Raw genomic sequence first — 20,959 nt, forward strand, 5'->3', positions numbered from 1 at the left:
CACTTTTGTCTCCCACAGCATTCCAGATCAGGACAAGAAGCTTCAAGGTTTATGGGTGATCTGCAACAAAATGCCAAAGCCCAACCTGGATAATTTCAGGTATGTCAAAGAGAGAGGAGCGAGTCGTCTTGTAAAGAGTACCCACTCACAGTTGTATGGACCTGAATGTTAGTGTGGAGCTTGTGAAGCCACGCATCCGCGAAAGCACGTAATAAAATTACTTACTTACCTTTGCTTTTTTTCATTCCTGCTGTAGCTCTGCATGTTCACCAAATAATAGCTATTTTCTCTGTTTCTTAAAATTCTATCTGTCAGGAGATTTAGGAACCTTTTCTGGATTCTCAGGAGTCCTTACTTTTTGCTCTTTCTTTGATGTAAATACATATTACACACTGCTACACTCCATTAGCACATTGAACACGCTTAAAGAAACCCCACAGATGAAGTGTTCACATTTAAAAAAAATTAAGTGGATGCTTGTCTCTTTAATTATTAAAAAAAAAAAAAAAAACAGTGCAAAGGGAGGAACTGCTTTGCCCTATAGCGTTGCTGCTTTGAAACTGGAAGCCGTATGCTATTACTCGTGGTCCTCTTATTCTGCACCCTATAAAGCTATTATCCTGGCTTTGACCGCCTTTCCATAGCTTCATGATAGTCATCTGTTTGAGTTGTAGGGTGAACATGTTACCTCCGTGTCACACTACTCATTTATCTTGCTCACATATTCAGCTACCAGCTATTCTCCCTATGCCTTCTGGAACCAAACTATAGGTTTGGTCCAGAGCAACTAGCTAGGGATTCTTGAGTAATACTCTGGGCAGTGAGCTCTCCTATGGTCATTTGAGAAACATTAAGGCCATGGTACGTGTTTTCATTAGAAAAACAGTATATCTGATTTCCTTTCGATTTGATGCCCAGCCCACTGGATCAGTAGAGGTAAATGGACAACAATGTTAGCCGCGACCTGAAAAAAAACCCCAAATTATCAAGTATTGCTTAAAAGAGCAGGAAATCAAGCTCATACCTGCATTTTTAAGTTTTGCTTAAGCCTCCTAAATGCTATAGCATAAAGTTTAAGATATGAGGAAATAAAATCCCAGCCAAACATTGGGAAACTGCTCAATGACCAGGAAAACAAACTTTAATTTTATTAAATAATCAAAGGCTAGTATTAAAGTCCATGAACTTGCAGTTTCCTGGCATTGCTCACGGAGGTCCTCTAAATTCCCACTTTACACATGCTGACTGTCTGACGACCATCTGCAATCAGCCATCGTACTGCAGCTTTTTCGACTGAGGTCCTTCAGCTTCCACGTTTCTCCATTGCCACATCCACTGCCACTCCTCCCAAAAGGTCTCCTGGTAGGTCTTTTCCATTTACACCATTTGCTAAACCACATGATCCTAGACCCTCAGCTTACACTCATCAGCATAGCCCATCCTCCTCCTGAAGAACAAAGTTTCACCCTTTCAGTGACCTGAAAATCCTGTCCAGAACGCCCATTTGCACCACTAGTAACTTTGAGTTTGTTAACTCACAAAGGATTATATGTGCTCAATATTTACCATCGATGACCCTTCACCCCATGCCAGGAACCAGTCCATTCAAATATCTGCATGCTGATTCTATGGTTTTAATCTTTCCTTTACCCAAGTCTCCTGTTTCAGTACGATCAATGGCTCAAATTCATGTGGTAGTCAAGGCTATAAAAAGGTTCTTTTTATACGAATTCCATGTATTCTTTTTCTGTTTTATCTGTTTAGGTATTTGATCAAATTCCTGGCAAAACTAACGCAGCATAGTGATATTAATAAGATGACACCCAGCAACATTGCAATTGTGCTGGGCCCCAATCTACTCTGGGCGAAACATGAAGGGTGAGTGTCCATCAGCGCGTACTGATATACTTTAAATACACCAGCAATACCTTTCGATTTTGAATCTTAAAATGCGTAGTCTTTTCAACCTAAAACTGTATCTCTTTCCAGACAGGAGGCGTTAGTTAAATTTAGAAATAACCAGCATTATGTTAATTAAAGCTAGGTGAGTTGTTGTGATTCTAAAAACTTTGGGAAGCTCGGATTTTGAACATTCTATCTAAGTGGGTGGACATGTTCTAATAGCCTTGTACCCCTCTGTCTTGGGATACAGCGGTTGTGAAAGGCCCTGTCCGTCGTTATAGGCCTTCGCCTGTATATCAGGCCTATAGCTGTGGTTCAGGGCCTTTAACAGCCAGTATATTCCTCGGCAGCGGGCTATATTCTGATTAGTGCTGACTCCTGATTATTAATTGTGTTCCTGTATTTGAGTCTGTGGTTTTGATTTTGTTTTTGTGGGGAATGAGGAGTGATTACCTACGATGAAATCTATGAAGTTATTATTTGCCCACGCCCCATTAACTTGACAAAGTAAAGGATGAAGCTTCCTAGGTATTGTTTGCATCCTTGAACTGCACTCTCCAGTCTGTCCTGTTACTATCACTGAAGGCGGTGCCATTCTACCCCTGCAAATCCATGGACCCCAAGGTGGTCTTGCTTGAGTTAATTAGTATGCTTTTGTTTCTCCACATTTGGTAATGCAATATGTCTTTTACACCTATTATGGAATGTTGATGTTAATTTATCAACATTTTTGCCTTTGTATTCTGTTAGGGGGTTGGAAAGTTGGGAGAATATGAACAGTTGTAGAGCTGTGAGAAGGCAGACATTGTACTGCTCCCAGTCATTGGAGCTTTTCTGTGTGTTTGGGCCATGATTACACAGCCCTTTCATCTTGGAGATGCTTCCTCTTTTTCTCATTGCTTTCCTGTATTGTTTGTCTAGTCTGCCGCCCCTTTGTAATGCGCAGCTCTAATGTTATCAGCCAATCGTTTGTCAGCAGTTCTAGCAATAGCTTTGTTAGAGAATGACAAATTGGGTGATTTGATTGAGAGCAGTCACCCCCTTTACTCTATTCCAGGCAAATGGCAACAGCATGAGGTCGAGATAAGGCACTGACTGTACATCCTAGCTGAGACCAACCATTCTATGCTCCTCATCGGCTCACCCTCTTTTCCATATAGGATACATGCGCGGTAGGAGTATCATCTGTTACCACTCATGCTAAAACAACGTGTGGCTTAACAATGCAGTCAGTACCACAACTGTGTCTTTACCACGAGTTCCATTACAACGCAAGTCATTACAATGACTTGCTTTATGGAAGCGCTGGACTTTGGAATAGTTTAAATTACCATTCTAACTCCAGTCGGTGTATCAGTAGGGAAGGTTTTGGACTTCAAGTTCAACACCAGTCCAATACCTCATTCCCTAAAGCAAGTCATTGTAATGACCTGCGTTGTAATGGAGCTCATGCTAACCTTCCAGTCGTGGTACTGACTGCGTTGTAAAGGCACTATGTTGTAATGCCTGCGTTGTAATAGATGTTTCCCGTGCAGTAGGCGTAGGTAATTGGCCAGCTTAAAAAAATGACTTTAGGTTACATCTAGACCTTGCAGCCTTCATGGTGGCCTTCATTAATTGCACTCTTCCCCTAAGTGGACTTATAGCTTTATTCATTACATGACTGGTGAATACAGTGACAGTGAAGTAGTGTGGCTCACTGGTTAGAGGCGGCAGACCCGAGAGCAGAGGATGGCCCGGGACCAGGGTTCGATTCCCGGCGCGGCAGGTTTCTGGACCAGGGTCAGCGGACTCGATAATTCTCTCGCCTCGGTGCCCACTCTGATCAGCGATCACACTCGGCAACTCTGGGCATTAGCTTGCCTCATCTTCACTAACGGCCCCACCAGACCGCCGGGGATGCCTGGTCTCACCCTGGAGATACCCATTAAGGGACCATCTCTCAGGGAAGCCAGGAAGGGTTTCGCAGCGGTCGAAGCGCCTTGGGACCCTACGGGTAAGTAGTACGCTATATAAATGCCAATACAGTGACCTTTCATGGTAACGAACAGCAGGGAGCCCTTCCCCATTCTGAACAGCCAGCTTGTCACTCCAGTGGTTCCCCTCAGTCACTTTTCGCTTGCCACATATTAACCGACCAGCCTTTATCACCTGATAGAGGCATTAGGCCATCAGATCTGTCTCCGCGCCAAAAGGATGGAAGGCCTTTTATATGAGTGAATTGTGCATGTGCAGAGGCTTGAAGGTCCTAGCTGTCACTAGAGGAGGCAGGGAAATTCATCACTTTAATGTGCTGCATCCAGGACCCAGTCCTGTATTAGATCTAGAGTTTTACATCTTCTTTCATGGCTACAAGAACACTTTAGGAGGCCACAACTCAAAATGTCTTACACAGTGCACAAATAGGAGCAGACCCACTTACTGTTGCAATTTTTCAGCTACTCTTTGCCTCTGTATAAAGACGAGAGTATTTTAAAGAATAAACAAAGGAAGCTCTGTGGAGCGCTGTAGACTCTTATCCATTTCCTACTATGGCTAGGCACATCCCTACTGTGTTGGCCATTTCTTTCTTAGTTTTACGAGAGAAAGGAGTCTTTGGTTTATTTCCTGCATATAGTCAGCTTGATGGCAGAGACCGCCATTCTCTGCCTGACTTTCTCAGTAGTCACCGTCATTAATGGGCTTTTTGATATCCTTTACATGTTTTATCAGGTCGCATGTTCATTCAGTGTGAGAAATCTTAAGAAGCCTCTGACTAAAAGTCAGTGGTCCATACCTTTGTATAGAAAAGCCTTTTCTGGTCTCTTTGCCTCAAGGAAAATATGTCCTTACAGTCATTGGACCAGGTGTTTTAGTCTACGAATTTGAGAAAGAATAGCTGTGCTTGGCTATGTACAAGCAGAAATGGCTAGAAAGCTTTCCCAAACTTTTCAGAGTATCCTGTGGGTCATACAGACTGATAAGAGTAAGCTTTTGAACCTGAGACTCCTAGAGATGAAAGATCTTGTCAAGATCATTAACGTTTTATATTATCTCGTCCCTGGCTAGAGGCCAACAACTTTACTAAACGGTTCAGGTAAGCCTGTATATATCTAAGGCGTGCCATGGCTGCAACAGGAATGTATTTATTTGTAAGATCATAGTACAAACCCATAACAATTCTGGTATAGATACTCAGGTAAAGATAATGTGCAACAGAAATGAAGCAATGTGCAATCATAATATGTACATACCATTATGACTTCAATTTCATTAGGGCAGTTATTTTGATGTATTTCCTAACTTGGATACTGTGCTCCTCTTAAAAAAAAAACTATTACTGATGGAATCAAAGCAGCTATACATTGATCGGTAGGCATATAGTCTTCATTGTAACTCATACAAACCAGCACTCTCCAGCCATACTTATCTAAGAACATTTGGCGGGATACTTCTAACGGAACCCATGGCCTAACTTTATAGGGGCATAGAGTTGGCCTGGTCTAAAAGAGTCCACATTGCTTTATAGTTCGGAGATGTAGCTCTCAGAGACGTGATCCCTCAGAGTGTGCGTTCTCTCCTTTTGAACACTATGCACTAAACACGTCTCTTAAATAATACTGTCTCTACATGGATATCATTAAGATCTATATGGTCACATGAGTCAGACTTCACTTGGCTAGCAGGTGAAAATTATAGGAACTGGAAAGCTGGAACGTGATTGTTCACTGGCCCTAGATGGTTTCTTCCTTCCACACCAACCAAAGGTGGCCTCTCCATTAAGCAATAAGAATTGTCTACATGAGAAAGATCAAACATTGGAAATAGACTGTGGATTCGCTGTTCATTGGTTATAAGTCAAAGTTGACTGGCAGACCAAGCAGGAGACCCCACCAAAGAAATGTTGTGGCTGTGTGTTCTAAAAGCTCATTTGTAGGGGCCTGTCGGTGGCTAGTTAAATCAGGATCAGGAGTAGGGCACAGACTAAGCAAGCAGTCTGCTGGGTGCGGTGCTAAATTGACTTTAATGTTTGCATCTATGCATACAAAAGACTTCTACTGTTATGAAAGCGTTTTTTTCGTAGTTAGCTGCAGTAAAAGTACGTACACATGCACATTTTAGAGATGTTCCTATTAATCTCTGTGAAAGAGAATTGTTTGATTTCAGAATGTTTTAACTAATTAATTTTTGTGTATGTATTAGTTTAACAGAACATATATTTGTCGAACTAAACGTACTGACAGACAAAACTGACTGACTTGATACGCTCTATTCCTTGGTGGACTGGCTGGCTATTTGAGAGCTAAATAAAAGCTCCAGTGAGAGTTCCTAGGTTAATTTGATTGCTGCCGTCATGCTAATGCCGACTCGTGTTCAGAGTGTTCATGTGCAGTTTACTCTTTGCAGGACTCTGGCAGAAATGGCAGCAGCTACTTCTGTGCATGTGGTGACAATCATAGAGCCAATCATCCAGCATGCAGACTGGTTCTTCCCCGGAGGTAAGCATGGATTCTAAAATGTACTAATGAACAGAAAAGTGAAAGCAGGCATCAAAAGGAGGTTCAGTGTGGTGTTATGTTATATTGATTTGTATAGCGCACTATTCACCCATGAGGCTATTGTGGTGCTTGTGCAGGTGTGTAGATTTGTAGTCCTCAAAGGGCGTATACGAAGAGCCAGGTATTCAGCTTCTTGCGGAACTCAAGAAGTGAGGTAGAGGCTCTGATGTTTTGAGGGAGGTCGTTCCATGTCTTCGGTGCAATGTAGGAGAATGACCGACCTCCAGTATTGCTTTTGCGGATGCGGGGAATGTGTGCGAGTGAGTGTGAAGCAGAGTATAGGTGTCTGGTTGGTTGGTGAAAATTTATGCAACTGTTCAGGTATTCTGGTTCTGTGTTGTGTAGGGCTTTTTATGTGTGCTTGAGAAGTTTGAATTGGCTGCACTTGTTAATGGGAAGCTAGTGAATATTCCGGAGGTGCGTTGTGATGTGGATGCGGCATGGTAGATAGAGTATGAGTCTTGCAGCGGTGTTCTGGATGGTCTGGAGTCTGTGAAGAAGTTGTTTGGAGAATCTAGCGTGGAGTGTTGCCGTATTCCAGCCTGCTGGTGACGAGTGCTTGTGTGACATCTGTCTGGTGTTCTTCGGCAACCATTTGAAGACTTTTTACAGCATGTGTACAATGTGGAAGCAGGAGGTGCACACTACTTTGACTTGAACCTTCATGTTGAGCTTGTCTAGGATGTTCCCTAGATTTCTTGTGTAGACTTTGGGTCCTAGCTCCGACAGCCACCGGGTGGATTCCCATGGGGAGGTCTTGTTGCTGAAGACCAGTAGTTCTGTCTTGTTGGAGCTGAGCTCTAGGCAGTTGGTTCACATCCAATCTGCTACCTTGGCCATGCAATTGGTGAAGTTGGTTCTGGCAGTGGTTGTTTTGTCCATCAGGGAGTGGATGAGTTGGGTGTCAAAGGTGTAGAAGACGACGGTGAATGTCTTGTAATCAATCAAGTCATTTGTAGAGCGATGTACTCGCCCGTGAGGGTCTCAAGGCGCTAAGGGGGTGGGGGAGCATCTACTGGTTGAACAGCCAGGTCTTGAGGAGTCTCCTGAAGGTCAGCAGGTCTTGGATCTGCCCTAGGCAGGCTGGAAGGGTGTTCCACGTCTTGGCGGCGAGGTGGGAGAATGACCTGCCGCCGGTGGTCGTTTGGATGCGTGGGACGGTGGTAAGGGCAAGGTCGGCGAACCAAAGCTGGCTGTTCGGGGTGTAGAAAGATAGACGTTTGTTAAGGTATGCTGGTTCGGCGTTGTGGAGTGCCTTGTGGGCATAGGTGAGGAGCTTGAAGATGATCCTCTTGTTGACCGGGAGCCAGTGCAGGTCTCTCAGGTGGGTGGTGTTGTGGCTGTGGCGAAGGAGTTCGAGGATGAGGCCTGCAGAGGCATTTTGAATGCTTTGGAGTCTCCTCTGGAGTGTGGCCGTGGCTCCTGGGTAGAGGGCTTTGCCGAAATCCAACCTGCTGCTGGACGAGTGCTTGGGTGACCGTTCTTCTGGTTTCGGTGGGGATCCATATGTAGATCTTTCGGGGCATGCGGAGGGTGTTGAAGCAGGAGCAGGAGACGGCGTTAACTTGCCGGTTCATAGAGAGCGTGGATTCCAGGATGAACCCCAGGTTGCGTACGTGGTTGGTGGGAGTCTGGGCTGCCACCAGGAGTCGTCCCATGCGGAGGGGTTGGATCCGAACATGAGGACCTCTGTCTTGTCAGAGTTCAGCTTCAGCCGGCTAGTCTTCATCCAGTCTGCGACAGCCTTCATTCCCTCGTGGAGGTTGAATTTGGCGATGGCCGGATCCTTGGTGAGGGAGAGGATCAGCTGGGTATCGTCGGCGTAGGAGACTATGCTGAGGTGGTGTGCTCAGACGATGTTGTCGAGCGGTGCCATGTAGATGTTAAAAAGGGTCGGGCTGAGGGATGATCCTTGGGGTACGCCGAAGGTGATTGAGGTGGCTTCAGATCGGAAAGGGGGAGGCAGACTCTCTGGGTTCTGGCGGGGAGGAAGGAGGTGATCCGATCCAGGGTTTTATCTCTGATCCCTGCGTCTCGGAGGCGTGTGTGCAGGATTTGGTGGCAGACGGTGTTGAAGGCGGCCGAGCGGTCCAGGAGGATGACGGCCGCGGTTTCACCGTTGTCCAGTATTGTTCTGATGTCGTCAGTGGCGGCGATAAGGGCGGTTTCGGTGCTGTGGTTGCTGCAGAATCAGAATTGGGAGTGGTCCAGGACGTTGTTCTCCTCCAGGAATCGGGTCAGTTGTCTGTTGGTGTCTTTTCAATTACTTTTGCTGGGAACGGAAGCAGGAAGATGGGTCGGAAGTTCTTGAGGTTCTTTGGGTCTGCCTTGGGTTTCCTGAGTAGGGCTTTGATCTCGGCGTGTTTCCAGCTTTCCGGGAAGGTGGCGGTCTCGAAGGAGCTGTTGATAATTTTTCGGAGTTGGGGTGTGATGATGGCGCTTCCCTTGTTGAAGATGTGGTGGGGGCAGGGGTCAGACCATGAGCCGGAGGGGATGGTGTTCATGATTTTGATGGTGTCTTCGTCGTTGACGTGGTTCCAGTAGAGTAGGAGGTCGGTGTGTTTGGTTGGTGTTGCATCGGGGATGTCTGCGTCTGTTGTTGGCATCTGGGTGTTGAAGCTGCTGTGGATGTCTGCGATATTGCGGTGGAAGAAGGTGGCCAGGGAGTCGCAGAGTTCTTGCGACGGTGGGATGTCGTTGGAGCTGGGGGAGGAGAGTTATTTCACGATGTTGAAGAGCTCTTTGCTGTTGTGACCGTTGTTGTTGATGCGTTCCTTGAAGGAGGCTCTTTTGGCTGATCGGGTGATGTTGGCGAGCATTATCATGTGTACATTGAAAAGGTTGGGGCTGAGGGACTCCGCTTATCAATTTCTTGGTCTCTGATGTGAAGGGGGGCAGCCTGACCCTTTAGGTTCCTCTTGTGAAGAAGAAACAGATCCATTTGAGAGCGGATCTTGTATGCCAAGATCATTGATTCTTCTAATGAGAGGGTTATGGAACGCAGGTCGAAGGCTGCAGAAAGTTCGAGCAGGTTGACAGCCACTCTCTTTTCGGTCCAGGATGATTCGAATGTCATTGGTGGTCGCTATGAGTGCTGTTTCGGTGCTATGGTTCTTTCCAAATCTTGATTGAGTATTGTCCAGAAGTTAGTGAAGTTTGTGGTGGGTTGTGAGTTGCTTATTGATGGCCTTCTCAATTACTTTGGCTGGATAGGGAAGCCGGGGGATAGGTCGGAAATTGTTCAGTTTATTCGGGAAAGTGGCAGACATGATGAAGGTGTTGATGAAGTGGATCAGGGTGTTGCCGATTGGTCATGTTGCCAGGTTGTAGATGTGGTGGAGGCATGACTCCGTTGGGTCCCCTGAGTGGATGGTCCACATGGTTGCCGCTGTGTTGTTTCTTTCCATTCAGTCAGGTGGCCATCATGGTTGGTGGTGGGTGGGTTAGCAACAAATTCTCTGGGGTTTGGTGGGTGTACGAAGTGGCTGCAGATGTTTGAAATTTTGCTGTGAAAGAAGTTGGATAGGTTTTCACAAAGTTGCAGGAAGGCAGCGATGTTGGCAACAGTGGATGAGGGCGGTGTGAAATCCTTGACGATCGAGAAGATCTCCTTGCAGCTGTTGGAGCTTCCTTCATTGCAGTTCATTTGTGCTTTTTTCTTCGTTTCTTATTTACTTGTGATAGCGTAGGTAGGTCTGTCGGTGGTGTCATGGCTGTCGTTCCATGTCCTTCCTAGCTGTTTATGGTGTTGTTTGATGTCTCAGGTCTTCTATGTACCAGCTGGCCTGCTTGTATGATCTCCTTTGCTTGTTATGTTTGATGGATACGAGTGAGTCTGCACAGTTCTTGATCCAGTTATTGAAGTTGTTGATGTCCGAGGTGGTCTGTGGGGCTAAGTTGACCTCCATCTTGCTTGTAAACAGTGGTCCTGTCGAGCGATCTTATAGCCCGCTCGGATTGCCATGGCGATGTCAGGAGCAGATGAGGGGCTGAGCCACGTCTCTGTGATAAAGAGGACGTCCAGTGCATCTCTAATCAGCAAGCCCCATATTTCGGTTTGTGTTTGCTGAGTGGTTGTGTGTTGAGAAGCATGCATGCGAGTGGGTGTTGACATGCAGGTTTGCTTTGGCATGTGTTTGAGGGTGGGATGTAGGCGTTGGTTCTTGAGAGGTGTGTGTTGGGAGGGGGTGTTGAGGGCATTGCTGGTATTTGCCTGGGAGATGTGGGTTTGTAACTTCTGGAAAAACGGTAGTAGGTGCAGGTGAAAACTCCTACTGTGGTGTGAGATGCAGTAGTTGGGGGAACGGCGTCCGAGGTCTAGCTCTCTAAGGAGTGCTGCGTAGAAACGCTAAGCAGAGATCAGAACAGCGTTCCTGGTACTAGGCACTGTTCAGGAGCAGACAGGCTTACCTTTGGTGCGCAACCAGCGAGTCTGCAGCACCTCTGTGTTGCAGCTGCAGTTAAGTAGGTCCTGGGAGTGGGGAAGAGTGCATTGTGCAGTAATGTCATTTCCTGTGCTGATTGACAATGGGAAATTAAGTCCCCTTGCTTGGCTTCTTCTTTTAGTGCTAGTTATTGACACTGAAGCCGGGAGATGGAGGTCACTGTACTATGTTTACCTACTTGACGTGCTGTGGCAGATTGTGGCTCTGGCTGTCTTAGTACTTGGTTTTCTGTCACCGTAAGAGTCAGCAGATACAGAGCATCAAAAACAGCTGTATGAAATGCCCTAAAAACTGACAGTTGCGGGTAGCAAATGCAGTATGACGAATGTTTAGGTATTGATTGGATAAAGCGATGTTTGGCACTCTGTAGCATTGAAAGGACTAATGCACAGTATTAGTTTACCATGAGGTATATCCGTTATTTATTCTACATAAATTAATACCAGTGTCAAAGTCCATCATTGCTGAATTGGATGTCTACCATCTGCTATTAATGCAAGATGGCACTTGTTTGAGATGCTGTTACTTGGGATAGGACCTCTACCAGGTTAAACAGAAGCTACCATGTAATGTAACCAGAAGCTTGCAATAGCCCAGAGATACTCTGTGTACGTCCCTGCAATCCTCTTGTGGTCCTCCACACCATGTAATGCTCACCCTTGGAAAACAGTGGCACTTTTATATTTCTTGGAGACACAGCTTATCCGAAAGTTAGGAACAAAATAGAGGGAGGCTCTAAAACATCAAAGTGCCCTCCCAGAATGTACCAAGTGCCAGCATTTATTTATGCACATCAAAACCTAATAATGATGAATGTGGTAACCTACAAGGACACAGTCCAGAACTACCAGGGGAGCAGTATGAAACCTACAGGCGTTTGACTTTAAACTTGACATTAATCTAATTGAGCTAATGCCTAGCTCGTGGACATGTGAGAAAGCCTCAGTTAAACCAGTTTTGCTGTCTGTAAAAAAAAAAAAATAGAAAATTCAACTTTGTTTATTTCAAGACTCTGGTGGCAACCACTAAGGGATGTTTTAGAAGTTTGACCGTTTTAGATAGTTTTGTTGCAATAAATATGTAAGAACAGAGAGTGAACATTAGACTAATAATGTTTTATGTATAGCACTTGATACCTTTTCAATGAGCTGTAAATAACAGTTATTACTATTAGCTTGTTTATGGTACTTGTGGAGTATGGAAGGCAGACTGTCACGCAGGGTTCTTCTCCACATTTGTCAGCGAGTGAGCCATTTGCCAGCCTCGTTGTGCTGTGGAGCTTCGATTATCTAAGAGTGCTGGTCCACATCGTCATTACCTTTCAATTAGCCCATATTAAGTCTTGAAACTATGTCTAATAATAATCATGTATGCATAGAAACCATGCACAGGCAGTATTCTTGCAAAATGTCCTTACTGTTCATTTGCTGTTTACAAACTGTAGCTACCATGATGGCAGGTAGGGCGACGGAGGTCGAACATTTTATTGAATAGCCTAGGGGATTGAAGCTATTCTGCTTGGGGTAATATCCAATGAGCATTTTGTTGCATTATTGTTTTATTACCACCCACTTAGTACCAGTAACAAACCTAATTTTAAGTATTTAAACTCTGTACCCCCAACAAAAGAAATAGATATCAAAGCAGAAGAATACATTTATAAAGCACTTGCTCAGGAGTACAGAGCTGGGTCATGTGGGGGTTGAAATTGAACCCCCACATTTTTTGTTGCCCGGTTTCTAGCTTGCACACTATGGAACGACTAAGAGAGAGCACTCCTTCGAAGACTTTCCTTCCCAGGAAAATAACTGTAGTGTACTGTACCGGACAAATTTTAAATACAGTGTTTACTACCAGCATCTTCTGGCAAAGTTGTAAAGTTAGGATTAGATGTCACGTCTCATTATACATGTGTAAAATCTACCTCCAGGTTCTTTCTTGATATGGATTTAGAGAGTGGTATCTGTCCACTTCAGTAAATGGAGGCCCCGTCAAGGTTTTTTTATGGCATTCATTAACTTAATCGCATCGAGTGCTTGCAGATAAGGCACTAAAAAGGCAGAAGAATGCTGTGAGGCTTTTTATTTGGACCTGGTGCAGCAGGTTGTTCCTGGGTAGCATCCGTGGTGGATGTTGTTGTTTACCATTGGTATCACAATACTATTTAAATTCCTGTTAATCCAGGCCTTCCGTTTGTACACTTCACTCTGAGGGTAGTGATATCGCACTGGCAAGACTAACTCGAAGAAGGGGGTACACAAATTTCAGTTCTGATATAGTGCGACACTGTAATCACAATTTATACACTCCTTGCCTGGTCAGGTGTGTATCTCTTAAATGTCCTGATTTAGAGATAGGAAGTGTGGAAAAAAGCTCTTAAAATGCACCCCATGACTTTTAACGCCACTGATGTATATGGTTTTGTTTTTCTGCCCGAGGGCCCCCTCTGACATTATTTCGGCCCCAAGGCACACCTCAGACCGTAATCCCTGGCCCCGAGAACATGATTGTGCATATTTAGGCAGTAGCCTGTTCATTTGGCGCACTAGATGTTTCAAGGAATCAAGAAGTTTAACTTCCACATGGAAGCAGCAGCCAATGAGTGCTGAAGTAGACAACCTTAGTCTCAAACCTCTTTAATTCCATCAACTATATCACTTGGGGCCCGGCAGACAAAGAAAACGAAATCTGGACTCTAAAGGAATTTCCTTGCCTTTAAAGTGCTTTACATGAAAGTCCCTATACCTTCTTCATGCTCTCCCTCGGTGCTGTGACCAGTATACAATATTAAGGCCTTAGTTGCTGTATAGGTAAACACCTGCGCCTTAAAGCCTCAGTAAGCTTAATTTGGTAGGGCTCTAGGTGACGGTTTGGCTGTATAGCACACTGTCAGCTTTGTGGTAGACCTGTACCTAATTTAAAAAGATAAATAAAATAAATCCATTTCAGGACAATCCAGGTTCATTGGATGAGAGAAAAAGCAGAGAACTATTCTTAGAAACGTCCCTATTGTTTGTTACCTTTTGTACAGCAGCTCCCTGGAATTCAGCTCGCAACTTAGTGAGAGCCTGTTGCCTAGATTCTGGCTTCAGGGTGGGCCCTCAACTGAGTCCATCATACTTGTGCCTAGCATTTATCTGTGGCTGTCTGCCTTCATGTCCCTCTTGTGATTTTACATTTCTTGATTTAGAAGATGGGGATGAGCATATTATTCCATTAAGTGTTCTAGTGTGCACTGAAGGGCCCATGGTGAACAAGGATAGGTGGCAAACTCAATATCCTGATGTTCTATCATGTGAATCTTGGCTTAACTTGTGTACAACCTGCTCTCTTCCTTGGGCAATCTAGAAAGCAGATCATAGTGGATGGATCCTAATTTAGAATAAACTGCGTTAGGCGAGGTGCACTTGTGATGGTGGGTGAGAAGAATATAGCATCTAAATCTGTGGACAACTATTTGTGCAGGTAGATATGGTTTTATTGGCTAGCTAGCATATGCTGCAACACTGGGGTTTGAGACAAAAATATATCTATCTCTTTTTATTCCTGTCCAGAGTTGGACTTTAACGTCTCTGGGGATTTTACTTCGGGAGCATCTGCCATGAATGTTAACCATTCGTCACTCGCTGGCAATGACTTTACCTACGAATCTGGAACACTGGAGAAGAAGAGGCCCGTCAGCATGGCTATAATGGAGAGCGATATAAAGAATAGCAGGTATGCAAATGGTGCGGTATGTGCTTGTAGTTTCTATCTTGTTGCAAGACTGCTGAAGGCAGCTGAGTGAAAGGCCTAGTGCACAGTAAAAATATTTGCTCCCGATTACCTACCTGGGCATCCCAGATTACATGCTTAGTAATTCCTTATACCCCCTCATGCAATGGTTTGAGTTTATACGTAGTTGTCGGGGCAGAAATAATGTTGATCTCCCAAAGGTTTGTGTTGGAGAAGCGTACAGGCCATTTACCCCTTTCTCATGTCCACTGTTTAGTTAAGGGCTCTTTCCCAAGGGTATTTTATGAGGTAATCCAAGTGCAGAGAGACATGGTCTTGTCTCTGACCGGCAGTGGGTGATTCCTAAACATACACAAAGTTTAGGAATACTTTGGTCTGAACTTACTATATCACAGAGCAAGTCAGTAAAGACATTGGCAAAAACAAAGCTCACATGAATATTTTATTCTTGCTTTTGTCACTGTTCTGGATACACATTGCTTTCCTGACAAACCATGAAGTCTCCCAAAACATTAGCTTGTAATATGTATCCCTGCTTATACCACAAATGATCAGATAATTCTTAGACTGATTTGTATGCAGCCAGGCAACCTTGTTACCATTGTCTGACATCCTGCCATTTTAAGATAAGTTATGTTAAATTAAGTGACAATATGTATATGGGGCTCTAGTAAATAGCTTTTTTTTGTCTTACCTCAAAATCCAAATATCATTTTAAAGTAGATTATTTATAACTCTAACAAGGTGTTCTGTTCTATACAAAGACAAGTACTATCCAAATTCCCTCAAAATCTTCAGTTCACAAGACATTTTAGCTACAACCCAAACCTAAACTATAACCCAACTATAGACCGATCTCCCTCCTCCCTGCTCTGGCAAAGGTGATTGAGAAGCATGTGCATCTCTCCATTTCCAGCTTTATCGAGAGCAATAACATCTTGCATGACTCTCAATCGGGTTTCCGTGCTAATTTTAGCACGGAGACAGCCCTTCTCGAGATCACCGATGCCATCAGAGAGACTCTTGACTCTGGGGGTAAGGCCACCCTGGTTATGTTGGATCTATCGGCAGCTTTCAACACCGTCCCCCACGACGGTCTCCTCTTAAGACTCTGGGAGATCGGCTTTCGTGGGACGGTGTGGAACTGGTTTAAGTCATTTATGACCGGCCGCCGACAAGTGGTCTGGGCACCTCCGTTCTCCGCCAAAATGCCACCGCTGGAGGTGGGGGTTCCTCAGGGGTCTATCCTGAGCCCCACCCTCTTTAATATCGATATGGCCCCTCTGGCGGCGGTGGCGGAATCCTTTGGTGCCAGGATCATATCCTATGCTGATGACACCCAGCTCCTCTTTACGTGCAATAAGGGTGAGGCCTTCGACGGTAGTCGGATCAAAGAATTGCTGGGAGCTGTCTTTGACTGGTTTCAGCGGTACAGTCTGAAATGCAACTCCGATAAATCGGAGTTGCTTTTTTTTCGGATGTCCGCCTGATCCCAGTTGGAAGACATGGTGGCCTCAGGATATATTTCCTCCTGACGCTGCCTTTTCAAAAGCCAAAAATCTTGGTGTTCTGTGTGATGACGACCTTTTTTTCAGACCCCAGATCATTGGGCTGTCAGGGAAATGCTTCGGCATTTTGAAAATGCTGCAGAAGTTTCTTCCGTTGTTGTCTCTGCAACATAAAAAAATCATTGTTCAGGCTTTGATAGGCTCGCGTCTGGACTACGCGAATGCCCTTTACCTAGGCCTTCACAAATATCTTCTGGCACGTCTGCAGATCGTGCAGAATTCTGCTGCAAGAGCCATTTTTGGTCTTCAGCGCAGGGCAAAAGCCTCGGAGTTGCTCAAGAGACTGCACTGGCTTCCTGTCTCTAAGAGAATTACTTTCAAGGTTTTGACCCTTGCCTTTAAGGCCCTTCATTCGATTGGCCCAAAATACATTGGGAAGCGTATGGCTTTTTACGCTCCTAAGAGGACTCTACGGTCGCCTTGTTGGCCAAAGCCGACGTTCCCTCCATCAGACGTGCTCGTATTGGAGGTCGCTCCTTTCGATACTTGGCACTTCGATGCTGGTAATGAGCTTCCCGTCTCCCTGAGAAAAGCCAACAGTCTGTTCTCTTTCAGAAAGGAATTGAAGACCTGGCTTAGTGCTTCTTCCTCACAGTGAACTTCTCATGACCTCCCGCATGTCGGCGAGGATCTCACAAATGGGATCATTAGTTACATCACATATCACATTGTGAGTACTTTAATTCCAGTGGTAGGAGTGGAGTACTTCTGGCAGCTACTAGATGGATGCATACATGGAGAAAAAAGGCTGGCACAGCTATACTCTTTAATAACACATCATCAGTTATTATTTGTAGAGGTAATATGGCAGCACTGTCTGCAAAGGGCACTTAGAAACAAAGTTCTTGTTTCGCTGCTAGGAATGAGATGTTTAAAAGAACAATGGTTCCAAGTGGCAATTTTCAGTAGGGTGTAAGGTGAGATGATATGTGATATCACCCTGATGCAATCGAAGATACAATTTCAATGTCATAAGTGTATCTTGAGAATAAAGGTTGCGGCATTTACAATCCTATTTAAAAAAAAGGCACCAAGGGGATATTTTGCACAAAAACTTGAAACTTTCTTAATCTTATTGTTACTTTACATGAATCATATCAACCACACGTTCATGTCAGGCAGGCAGTCCTACATATATCCCCACAAAACTGCTTAGTCAAATTCTCAAAAAGGCATATGTTTAAGGGATATTTACTTCGTAAAGAGTGAACAAAAATTGCATTGACGAGAACTTTTGGTCTAGATGGATGTATGTTCGAGCATACAGCAAAATTATGTCTTATGTAGGAAAGAAGTTCAGAGTTAAAGAGGAGACTGAAATGTTGACTTGACTCCACTAGTTGCTACTTCACAAACCAAGTGTCTTCTCATTTACAATTGCACATACTTTTGACTTGAATGAGTGATCCAAACAAACTGTATGCAAGAGTGATTCTGCGCTTGCATGCCTTTTCTAGATGGACACTTCTGAACTTCCTTCTTACATTTACTTTCATTGAACCAGTCTCCCTGTCCCAAACCAGGGCCCAAAAGGCTCTGCTCAAGTATGTGTTGAATAAATAATGTATGGCGTAGGCCCAGTGTAAAACCCTGGGTTCAAAAGACCCTGCAAACTCTGCAATCTTGTGTGTTCAGAGGTTGGTGTCATGCCTGGGATATCAGTCTTGGTTCAGCTCACATTCTGTGGTGTAGACTAGAAGGGCTCTAAATAGAATTTTGAGCACAGTCAAGGCTGCAAGGTGAGGTGGAGCCCTAACCCTTTAAATGTGTAGTTGACTTTGCCCAATTTGTAGTGATTTTGTACACCCTTATTGCTCCCATGTGTACTTGAAAGACTTCCTCAGTGATCTTTCTCCCTCCTGTTGTGGCAGCCCAAGGAAGGTGCACAGGTAACATGTCCTGCTGATTGTCTACGTTCCTCCAATTCTTTCTACACTTTGCATGCAGACACTGAGTGCCAGCGCTGCTGTGTTAGTAACCTGTAGTTGTTCTTCATATCAGAAGTAGCACATACCACCCAGCGTGTGACCAATGCTTAGCTCAAAAGGACTTATCAAGGACCTATGGTGTAATCACATCGGAAAGGTCTCATTTATATACTTTGAGATGTTTCAACGCAGAGATATTGTGCGCTATCCTGTCCGGAACATTGTTTGACTTGCAGCATGGATCAGCAACACGTCACAGGTACTGTTGGGTTTCACACCCAGGAGCCAATCGTTGAGGAGTCAGTATCACTCGCCCTTATGCAGAACATTGCATTGAGTGCCCAAGATGCTGCGATTGGAAACTGCCGTCTGTTTGATTTATTCTTAAACACATGATAATCATCAATAAGCTTTAATGTTCAGTAATAAAATAGGAGTGCAGGAGTGCTTAAAAGCTATGCCAGGAATTAGTATAATTGAAAGCTGCACCAGACGAGAGCTTGTGTACCACCCACACCAGGAAGTGGTGAGATTAGACACTTTCTCGCCTATAAGCTACATTGGGAATGTGTGTGACCTCACTGTGGACAGTGTCTGCTTGGAAGGTATAGGCTACTCTAGAAAGTGGTGGGTTTAGAAGCTATGCTGTGTGGGGTGTGCTTAGAAGCTATGCTGTGACTTAGTAAATGTGCTTGGAAGCTGAATTTCAAAATGCCCTTGCTGAAAGCTGTGCCACGAATAGGTGTGCTTTGAAATTGTGCCTGAAATGAGTTTTGTACAAGTGACACTAGAGTGATTTGATTCTATGGCAGATATTTGCATATTTAAAACGCAAAGGGCTTCGAATGTACAGAGGAAATTGGTGTGGTTAGTGGTTGCACTTAGAACGGATGTGCTTAGATGCTATGCTTAGAATGGGAGTACTGGAAAAGCTACGCCTCGTTGCCCCCCGTGTGCTATGTTAACGTACATTCCCATTCACTTATCTCACTCCCATTTGATACTGTACTAGAACAAAGCACCAGGCTGCCAGCAACCAGTCCACTTGCTGCCTTCTTTGCCTACTGATCTTCGCAAGGTTTAGCTCTCCTGGAATAAATAAAGCATGTGCCAACTGAGAACTTGAAGTACCGGTGAGCACGCGAGGGTTAAGCATGGCTCATTTTCAACAGGCAAAGGGAAGCCTGCAGCACACTCTGTCACTGTGATGGGACGTGCACAAGACTAATATGAAAATAAATTCCAAAAGTGTTGACACATTTTATCTACTCAACATTGTGTTTGAGAGAAACAACATATGGGTTTAACGTGGAAACATGTGGGTTTAACGTGGAAACATATTATCAAGATGGCAGTCATTCACTAGAGGATGGCACATGTTTTGTAGATACTGCAGCTGCTTTGGGAAGATTTTATGGATCTGTATGTCATGCACTGAATGGAAAGCATATCAAGCCTTGGAATAAAGGGGCCATGGAAGGGCATTTGCAATGCTTAAATAAAAGTTGAACACTCATCTCTTCCCCTGACATGATGTAGCAACTGCAGAGGGTCTCCTGAACAGGATTATCCAGTGCCTTTTCAATACCATCAGATTGTTGACGTCGAAAGAATGGGTAAATAATTGCAGCCCATAAATAGAAGATATTAAGATAGTCTATTCCTACCATACCGAAGACATCAGCATGGTATCTGAGAGTGAGCACTGGATTTTCCCCATTTGCTTAGATTACAAACATGTTAAAGTGATGCATTCCCTGGTTTGTGCTTCCATAAAGGTCTTACTTTTTATCTTTTCATAAAGTTGTGCTCCTAAAATGGCACTAATATCACTAATTGTGTGCCAGTATTATCACCGCCAGACTCCCATGATCATTTTAACATGTGTGTTCTAATCGGGCCAAAAACATGTTGCGGCTGTCCAGGTTCCTACTGGCGCCCAGCATGGGTTCTTGGTCTCTGGCGTGTGCAACAACTTCCTGCTTCAGATTGTGGTGTTTGCTGTGTCTCCCTACGCATGCATGTGTGTGCGCTCACTCTGTCTTCTCTCTGTAGCATGGGAATGAAGGTTTTGGAGTTCCATGTGAATCCTCGGCGTACCGGCACTGTAAACCGCAAGCATACGTCCCCAGCTTTCCAGCCGCCCCTTCCACCCACTGATGCTGGCTTGCCTACGGAGGTGCAGGTGCCACTGGCTGGTGTGAATGACACCACTCTGGCAAGTGCCCCTCTTGCGCCCCTTGTTGGCCCTGCAGACCCGTTGCCCAGCCATGGAAATGAGGAGCCCAGGTAAGGACAAAAGCTTGCAACAGCAGTGGGGAAAAGGTGATTCCTGAGATGTCTGGCCATGCAGCTAAAGGTATAGGAGTATATGCCACTGCTGACAAACAGTAGAACACAGACTTTTTATTCTAGAGCGGATGCATTGTCGGTGTAATCACATGATCACATTATGAAAAGGGGAGTAGTTGATTGGCCCCTGAACCCACAGTGAGAGGCTCCCAGCACACAGTAGAGCAATAGTCTGAAGCGAACAACCTATGCAACACAGATCCTCTCCCATGTCCAGCACCTCTCTTCTTTTCAGGAATGCTCCTCCCACTGCAGTAGTTTGTCCCTTAGCATTTGAGTAAGAGGAAATCAGTCAATTTCCCAGAGTATTAACTTTATATTTGCACGAAGACAAGAAAGGCAACATCTGTTCATGCAAGGCCTCATCATTTCTGCAAGGCTTCCCAGTAATGTGTAGAACAAGCTGTGAAACTGCATTGATTTTCTATTCCGTGGAGGTCCAGAGAGAGGGCTATGCACTTGGACAAATGGGTTAAGAGCGTTGAATCGGA

At 44.7% G+C, this 20,959-nt stretch overlaps 1 protein-coding gene across 6 annotated transcripts in view; it reads left to right on the forward strand.

The window, feature by feature from the left end:
* ARHGAP17 (Rho GTPase activating protein 17) overlaps nt 1–20,959 on the forward strand; it is a 317,459-nt gene that overhangs the window by 256,618 nt on the left and 39,882 nt on the right. For 4 of the 6 annotated variants that reach the window (XM_086940466.1, XM_086940465.1, XM_086940467.1 and 1 more), the window contains exons 13-17: nt 19–99; nt 1,765–1,878; nt 6,289–6,380; nt 14,440–14,602; nt 20,172–20,405. In XM_086940466.1, the coding sequence (XP_086796592.1) occupies nt 19–99; nt 1,765–1,878; nt 6,289–6,380; nt 14,440–14,602; nt 20,172–20,405 (684 nt within the window). The remainder of the gene's footprint in view (nt 1–18; nt 100–1,764; nt 1,879–6,288; nt 6,381–14,439; nt 14,603–20,171; nt 20,406–20,959) is intronic. The other 2 variants (XM_086940469.1, XM_086940470.1) reach the window with 1 other exon arrangement.

The sequence above is a fragment of the Lissotriton vulgaris genome, chromosome 10 (genome assembly GCF_964263255.1).
Source record: "Lissotriton vulgaris chromosome 10, aLisVul1.2, whole genome shotgun sequence".
NCBI classification, from domain to species: domain Eukaryota; kingdom Metazoa; phylum Chordata; class Amphibia; order Caudata; family Salamandridae; genus Lissotriton; species Lissotriton vulgaris.